The sequence below is a fragment of the Quercus suber genome, unplaced genomic scaffold (genome assembly GCF_002906115.3).
Source record: "Quercus suber isolate HL8 unplaced genomic scaffold, Cork oak 2.0 scaffold_307, whole genome shotgun sequence".
In the NCBI taxonomy this organism is placed as follows: domain Eukaryota; kingdom Viridiplantae; phylum Streptophyta; class Magnoliopsida; order Fagales; family Fagaceae; genus Quercus; species Quercus suber.
The window spans coordinates 35007-43823 of NW_027069763.1; the positions used below are offsets into that span (position 1 = coordinate 35007).

Sequence of the window (8817 nt, forward strand, 5' to 3'; positions counted from 1 at the left end):
TTTTTTTTTTTTTTTAATATTATTGATACACCTCTTCTCTCTCTATTTATTACAACAAGAATGAAGAATCTATAATATTACTCCCTCTCTCTCTACGAATTGGGAGTTTTGTGGCCTAATTTTGCTTCATGACTTCCTTTTTCAGCTGAACTAGTATGCAAGACAAAAATGTGTGGTTTTTTTTTTCTTCTTAGAAATTTGAAAGAAAGAATAAAAATAAAATGAAAATAAAACATTTGAGTAACTTTCTTTCTTAGATTTATGTAAATGCCCCAAAAGGTAGACTAAATATTAAAGTACAAACTTATTTTGCAAATATATCATGTATTTATACATGGAAAATGTTAATAAGTACTGTGCAGTGTTTGTTAAGGTTTTCCTAATATGGATCCCACAGAATAAAAAAAAAATCAATAAAAAAAAAGACATAAAAATAACTCTACAGTTAATTTTAATATGTTTTTTTCTCTCTATAAAGCTGGCTCCACAACTTATAAAACTAGAAAAAAAAATGACATAAAAAGGCAAAAAAATTACGAAAAAAGGTCCCAAAAAAATTGCTGTCAACGGGCACCGTGAGGTGCCCCATTAACGCAACCTCTTATACATTATGGAAAATGGAATATAATTTAATACAATATGGCTTTTGCCATATCCAAACCAAGGTGGTCGATACCGTACCGGTACCGGCCGTACCGGCTGCATACCGGTATCGAAACATCAACGTTTCGTACCGGTTTAAATACCAGCCGTACCGGCCATGTACCGGCCGTACCGGCCAATTTCGGGCAATACCGGCCGGTACAGAAAACAGTTTTTTTTTTTTTTTTTTTAAGTTTTGTAATTTTTAAATTTTTTTTAGGGCAGAATGGTAACTTATTTGTATTAACTTATTAGTATTATTTGTTTTCTTAGTATGCAATGATAACTTTTAAGTTTTCTATTTTTTATATTGTGTTTTTTTCTTTTTCTTTTAATTGATACTAAAGTATAAAATCATGAATAATTAGTTCTGAATTGAGAAAATGTTTTATGGTAAGCTTTTATATTTATTATAATATATATACACACACATACATATATATATATATATATTTATTTATTTATTTTTATTTATAAATATAAAAATAGCGCTAAACCCGAAACGGTACACCGGTATGACCGGTATCCGAAATATATCGTACCGTTGGGCAACCGGTACAGCCTCCGCGTACGTATTGACTCCCTTGATCCAAACACTCAAACTGCAGCCATCTTTTTTGGGCTCCTTCAATTCAACACTAGTCATGCTTGCTCATGCCTTCGGGCCTTAAAATTTGAATTTAAGATGGTGTTTTAAAAAATAAAATGAAAATAAAAGTGATTAGATTTTTTTTTTTTTTTGAGAAGCAATAAAGTGATTAGCTTGGTTAGTTAGAAAAAGATAATCAAATTTAGGGTGGTTTTATCTATAATATTTAGGGAAATTGCAGTTAACCCACTTGTGTTTGGCCCTTTTTAATAGTGCTCACCGTGGTTTAAAATTTGTCACTTAACCCACCTGAGGTGGCCTCCGTTAGACCCCCGTTACCCACCTCTGCCCTTTCTATTAAAAAATCCCCTTTACCATATAAGCCAAAATTTAAAACCCATTAGAACCCTAAAAAAAGANTCCAATGCCGCACGCTGAATATCCTTCGCTGCTGCCGATGCCGGAACTGGAAGCCTCCATACTGAGTCCGCAAAATTGAGACACGCTTTATGGCCGCGGAGCGCAATTGCTGCCACATCATGTGCACGCGCCGCCATTTCTGCGGTGGGGAAAGTCCCAAGCCAAATTCTCGACTTCTTATTTGGCTCACGCACTTCACATACCCATTTTCTTGAATTCTTCCTCCTTACTCCGCGGTACACTGGGTGTCTTGTTTCCTTGAACTTCTTTCTCCCACCTCGTTTTTTAGGATTCTTCGAAGCCAACATGACCTCCTCGTCTGACAAGTTGAACATGCGAGCATTGTCACTCTCTGACCCCGAGGACGAAATATCAGACCCCATTAGATATTGTGGGTCTGAGAAATGTCTTAAGACATCCATGTATGTCTTAAAACTCTTTGTTTCTCAGTACTTTGAGTTTAGTTAGTTTGTATATTGAAGTAGGAGCAGTAGATATAAGTAAGCAAAGTGGAGTTTGTGTTTGTTGAAGGGAGTAAGAACTAAGAAGAATGAGAGTTGGACATATATATACAGACGTTAGGACTTGTACAAAACGCTAAGGAAAGAACTTGGAGTGTGATAAGTCGACGCGCTGATTGTGATATGTAGCCGCGCTTATTGTGATAAGTTGCCAGGCTGTGAAGTAATTTGGAATGGAAGATATTTGTTGCTAATAGGATATTTGTAACAATTGATTTTCTTTTCGAGCCAAGTGAATTGGGGGTATTGTATGGTGACACGTGGAAAATTTGTCCTGTTCAAGATTTTGAGTGAAAGTGATTGGGCATAGTTTTGCCGTGGCAAAAACGTAGTATGTGTTATGCGTGTGAGAGTGTGTTTCTACTCTCTATACTGAATAGAATATTTGGTTGTATATGCTGTATAGGTATCAAATTCAGCATAACATAGTCAAGACATTATCGAATCCTTTTTTTTACCAATACTTGCCCATTTTACTTTATTTTGCAACTTGTTATTGTCTAGTCCCGGACTACAAGGTCAGCATGCTGACCTTGTAGTCCCAGCCAATAGGAACATGCCAACACATTAAAATTTGCCTACCTCATTTGAACTTCCAGCTCATTGTAATAAATGAGAGCTGTTAACGTTTGTTACTGTAAAGAAGGATACTGATTCTATTAATATAGAAGCTTAAAACGACTTGTAGTCTTGCAGCTGTTATTGTAATTCTGTATGTAGTTTAGCATCACTAGTTAAATATAGGATTAGTTATAATAAGGGCCACGTGTATGAATTCTGTTAGAGTAGTTAGTTACAAATCTGTTATGATTAAGGTCCCTATATAATAGGGAATCTGATGTAATCTATTTGATATATTGAATTCAGTTTTTCTATTTCCTCTTCTTCTAGATTTTCTCTCTAACAGATATCAGAGCTCTCTCATAATATCAGAGTCTCTTTCATGGTATCAGAGCCAACAATGGCGTCTTCTGCAAATTCTTCATCGTCTTCATCCTCTGCAACAACAGGATCAACCACGAGTTCTTCGATCACTCATGGTGTCAATCCTTCGTTGCTACTACTGTCAAATATGGCAAGTATGGCTACTGTGAAGCTTGATTACAACAACTATATGGTGTGGAAACACCAGATTGAAGTGATCTTGGTAGCATATTCGATGATTAACTTCATCAATGATGATGATCAAGCTCCGGATCCATTNGTTCCAATGAATCCTACAATCAAGAACCAATTCCTTAGTACTTGCAATATTATGTGACTAGCAAAATAATTTTTCAAAAGTTTATGTTGTTTTTGGTGAAATTGTGTCCAAAACGATACACCACCGTATATCTTCTCAATACCATCTAATAATTATAGTTAAATCCTCTAGAACAACCAAATTCAAAATATGTGCTGCATAGCACATATGTTGATATCACGGAAGCTTGAAGAAAGTACACACGATACTCTTTTGATAGAACAAAAACTAAGCTGTTAGTTTCTAGATAGTAAACCTCGAATCCACGAGGAGTTACTTGAACCCACAAGGTGATAAATTGGAATCCACTAGAGAAAGAATTGGACAAAAGTCTATATTTTTATTATTAATAATATGAATACTGAATTGCCTTTGGAGGCAACAATGTATTTAAATAGTAAAAAGAAAACCTAAGGCAACTAGAAACTCTAAGATGGCTAGCAAACCCTAAGACAACTACGAAAGCATAAAACCCTAATTTGACTAAAAAAAACATTAAAAACACCTAAAACAAGGATATAAATCACCTAAACCTAATATAACAAAAATTACATAACAATACTAAAGTTAAATAATTACAAAAATTAAATATTAAACTGTGTCCAACATTAGACCCCTCCACTTGAAACAAACTCATTCTCGAGTTGATGGTCGAAATCTGAAATCTTCCACTCCAAATAAACAAATATTTTGAATCCTTTAATGATTTGATCCGGTTTTGAAACTTGAATTCTTCATAAAGTGTAGCATAAAATTTATTCTCATCTACCTTCAATTTATTTGCAATATCAATCAACAAATGACTGATAATAAAATTAAAATTTTCTATTCCAAGAAAATCTACATATTGTGTAGTCATCTTCAACAAATCAACCAAAATCTGAGGATTGTGAGTTGTAGACTTATTCTCATATTTAATCTCAATTGGATCTTCCATAATATTCTCAACAATTGCAATCTCTTGATTTCTATCATTATCCACAATCAACTCAACCTTCTTTTCTTTAAGCTCTTAATCAAGTTTTTGGCAAGTGGTTTCTTCAGTCTTCAATTCAATAACTTGTTGCAAGTCTTGATCTTTTTTAACCACTTCAAAAGTTTCTTTAGAAATAGGCTTCTTCTTCTCAACCCTCAAACTCTTTCCTTTACACACATGGACTTGACTATGATAATTTACGTTTTGTGGTACTTAACCTTCCATGTTTTGAACATATTGCTTTTCATATGAATATACAGATTTATAGTTAACACTTGTATAATCTAGTATATCATAATTGTCAAAAGGAAACCATAAATCAATTAATACCCTTTTCATTCTTTGCCAAGAGCAGATTGGATGCTTACCTCATCATGTTCTATTGATTTGAATATCTTCCCGCCATTCCTCTGCTTCATCATCTAATCTATTAGATGCAAACCGCACTTTTTCTTCATCACAAATCTTCCAAAAATTAAAATACTCTTCCAAATCAAGAAGTCAACCAATAAAATCTAACTTACACATATCTCCGTCAAAGAATAGAATTTTCTTGCAGTTAGGAGTGCGCCATTAAATATATTGATCATTGTTGTTGTGAGATGATTTCCTAGCAAGAAGAGTAGCAATCATTTGCTTGATTTCGCTTATAATTCTTTGACTCTTTTCACGAAATTGTTGATTCTCATCATGAGCCTCTATACGAAACTCGAGGAACTCAGCCCTAGTGAGGACTGGGTTGTTGACATCGTCACCACTGTCATTGTTATGTTGGTCACTGTCTCACTGGTTAGCCATCAGACTAATGTATGTCAACGTTCTATACCAACTGATGTCACGAAAACCTGAAGAAAGCACACATAATACTCTCTTGATAGAACAGAAACTAAGCAGTTAGTTTTTGGGTAGTATACCTTGATTAATACCCTTGTGACAATCATGTCCTCACACTTGACTACGATATGCATGGTCAAGGTATGACCTTTTCCTTCTAGAGGAAACTCATCATCTGAAAATGAGACTTGGTTGGTGGCCAAGACCAACGATACCATACCGTTGAATGAGGAATTGGTAATACCAGTAGGAACATGCGTTTCCTTCAATACTGATAGGCCAAGAATGTATTGACCTCTTGGGCAAATTAACAAATTAATTAGCCAAGTGAATTAATTATGACAATTTAACATGCAATACACGTGGTAGCATAAACGAATCACCAAATAATTAAATGCAGTGGAAATTAAATTTGACACAGGTGATTTGTTTACAAATGGGGAAAACTACCGAGGCAAAACCCCACCGCGTGAATTTAAAGTCACCAATCTTAAGAATCCATTATTATCAAAACAAGCGATTACAAGTAAAAGAATCTTAATACCTTATACTAACCTATAGTTGAACTCTTACCCCAATACACAATTGGACTTGTAATATAATGACAATCTCTCCTTTCAATGCACGGCTCCAAGTACATGACTAACTAATCTATACACGGATCCCAATACATGACTAACACACCAACTTGAGAGGGATGTTGGCTACAAAGTTCTTCAATTCATCCATAAGATGACAATCGAGAAGCTCCTTGATTTCAAAACTCTACGGCATACAAATGCAGCAGCTTCTTCAAGAGAAAGATGAACTATGGGAGATTGTCTCTAGTCATAATATGCATGTAACAACAAGTGCAACAACCTCATGATGGCCCTTAAAATAATCCTTATAAATGTCAGGGTTATGAGAAAATAAAACCTAAACACATAGCTAAGATATGCGTAAAAAACAGATCTAGAAATCTAAATTTCATAATTCTCAATAGATACATTTGTCGAACTATCTATCAAGTTTCAAATATTAAATCTCGATAGATACATCTGTCGAGATTTAATGAACAACACTTCTTCACTTGATTCTTGGAAAGATTTGCATGGCTTCAATACTTGGACTTAAACTCTTGTTCCTTGAAGTATTAAACACATCCTCGATCTACCCAATTATAAGTAAAGTGCATTTTGTCAAAAGATTAGCCAATTCTATATAACATATGTTCATAACATGTTCCACATATGTCCTAATAATCTCCCCCTTTGGTAATCCGTGACAAAACCACTACAGCAAATGAAATATGAAAGAAGTCGTAAATTACTCAACTCATAATCACTTGTTAAATACAATAAAATCTACCCTAACACAAACTCTTGAAAACCTTTGCAAGAAAAGAGTTCATGGCATGGAAGATTTTGACAACCTATATTTCTGAAAAATTTTAAACAAAACTCATCACGACATCTTAATGTGAACAGAAATAAAAGATTGCATACAATAAATAAGAAATATGTGTATAAAGAGAAAAAAGAAACAACACATGGAGAGATAGGTGAAATGTGATAACAACATCATCAAATATATATATATATATATATATCAATAATGAATACAATGTTTCCTATCACTAAGTGGTCACAAGGATACTGATTCTATTAATATAGAAGCTTAAAACGACTTGTAGTCTTGCAGCTGTTATTGTAATTCTGTATGTAGTTTAGCATCACTAGTTAAATATAGGATTAGTTATAATAAGGGCCACGTGTATGAATTCTGTTAGAGTAGTTAGTTACAAATCTGTTATGATTAAGGTCCCTATATAATAGGGAATCTGATGTAATCTATTTGATATATTGAATTCAGTTTTTCTATTTCCTCTTCTTCTAGATTTTCTCTCTAACAGATATCAGAGCTCTCTCATAATATCAGAGTCTCTTTCAGTTACGGTTTGAAAGCCAAATTTAAAATTTGCATATTTGAATTGGCTGGGTCATGAAACAACACATGGGCCCACATCGATCAATAAAATAATCATATACTATATATAATAGCAGAAACTTTTACCAGGTGCTGACACGTAAGGCAAAATGACCCCTTAAAAAGCTGACACGTGTAGATTTATTCTTTAAAAGACCCGCATGGTGCAACGTTCTAGGAGAGTTTTAAGTTAAAAGACACGCACGGTACACCGTTTCAGTATTCTAAAAATTTTAACTTTTACTTCTACGGCGTTTGAAAGCCTCTCAACTATAAATATAAAAAACTCAAAACCAAATGTTAGCATTTCATTCCACAAAGTTTAAAAACAAAAGCATCTGCTATTTCCATTCGTTAAACACAAACGGCCAAAACAAAAAACCTTCCTTGCCGATCTTCTCTGCAATAGAGTGTGAACTTGCCCACTCAGATCTCTGCCACCAAGACAGTTTAGAGACACAAGAGAATGATCGTTACATCGTTTGAAGATTCTTTTAATAACTGTTTGGAATAAGCCGATACAGAAGGAGAGAGGACGACAAAGAGACAACAAGTTTGAATAACCAGTAGATGTGAGAGATAGAAAGATAAATCTGAGGGGTGCCATACAAGTTCTGTCATCACCGTTAGGGCTGCCGCCCATAAGTTCTGTTTTTAATTTTAGAAAGTGGGGTTTTTTTTGGGAGAATCATTTGGGCATTATTTATGATTCAGGTATTTTGGTTTGATTTGTTATGATTTAGGTATTTTGGTTATCTGTAGTTTTGTTTAATTTATGTAAATAGACGGGTTAGATTTGGTTTAATTTCTTACCCTATTGTCTTCTTAGGTTTGCTTTCATGAATTTCAATTTCATATTTTGTTTCGTTTTTGCCTATTTGGGTTGCATTCGTTTTGGGATCTATTTAAAATCAACATGCATGACTTTTTATTTATGTTGTTTTTTTTTTTACAATTGGTATTTATTGCATTCCTTCTTTCTATGTTTTTGTTTCTGATGTTCTCTTTGTTCGTTTTTGTCAAGTTATTTGAGTGCTTTTTATTAAAAAATTAAAATTAAAATTTAATTTTCTCCCCTGCAGTTGCGATACATAGGCTACAGTTCACAGATCATAGTGATTGAGGCATTGCATTAGAATGAGTACCAAAAATTTTGAAAGGTAAGTTTTTACAAATGTTAACTTTTAAAAACCCACACCGGTTTAGTATGTAACCACTCTATCTGCCTTCTTATATATTGTTTCTCTTCAATTTTTCCCTTTTTTAGTTATGCTCTTTATCATGGCTGTATTTTATACGGAAAAGTGTAGACAAAAAGATCATTAGAAAAATTAAACAAACACTATCTCTTTTCTCTCATTAAGGAGATTAGACATCTCAAATTGACTAAAATCCTCTATTCTTTTCAGTTGCTAAGGAAATTTTGCATGCAGGTTACTCATTTGCAGTCAACGGATAATTTTGATAGAGGAGGTACAGTACTTTTTCCTAATTTACTGTTGGTAAATGTATGATATAACACATAAAGTTGTTAATCTAAGAATTTTTTATATCCTCTTTTTTTGTGTCTTCATCATAGTTGTTGCTGATGATGCTTATTACAAAGCCAGTACCTGTTTTCTTT

The 8817-nt window shown here is 33.7% G+C and overlaps 1 protein-coding gene and 1 long non-coding RNA gene across 2 annotated transcripts; one reads left to right on the forward strand and one right to left on the reverse strand.

Moving 5' to 3' along the window:
• Nucleotides 1-1602: 1602 nt before the first annotated feature.
• Nucleotides 1603-2073, reverse strand: LOC136071383 (dehydration-responsive element-binding protein 1A-like). Its single transcript, XM_065782601.1, has one exon. It carries the CDS (start codon nucleotides 2071-2073, stop codon nucleotides 1603-1605), a length of 471 nt encoding a protein of 156 aa, XP_065638673.1.
• Nucleotides 2074-7480: 5407 nt separating this feature from the next.
• Nucleotides 7481-8707, forward strand: LOC136071392 (uncharacterized). Its single transcript, XR_010632678.1, has 3 exons — nucleotides 7481-7907; nucleotides 8276-8353; nucleotides 8627-8707. It is a non-coding gene; the product is annotated as an uncharacterized LOC136071392 (long non-coding RNA).
• Nucleotides 8708-8817: the final 110 nt, after the last annotated feature.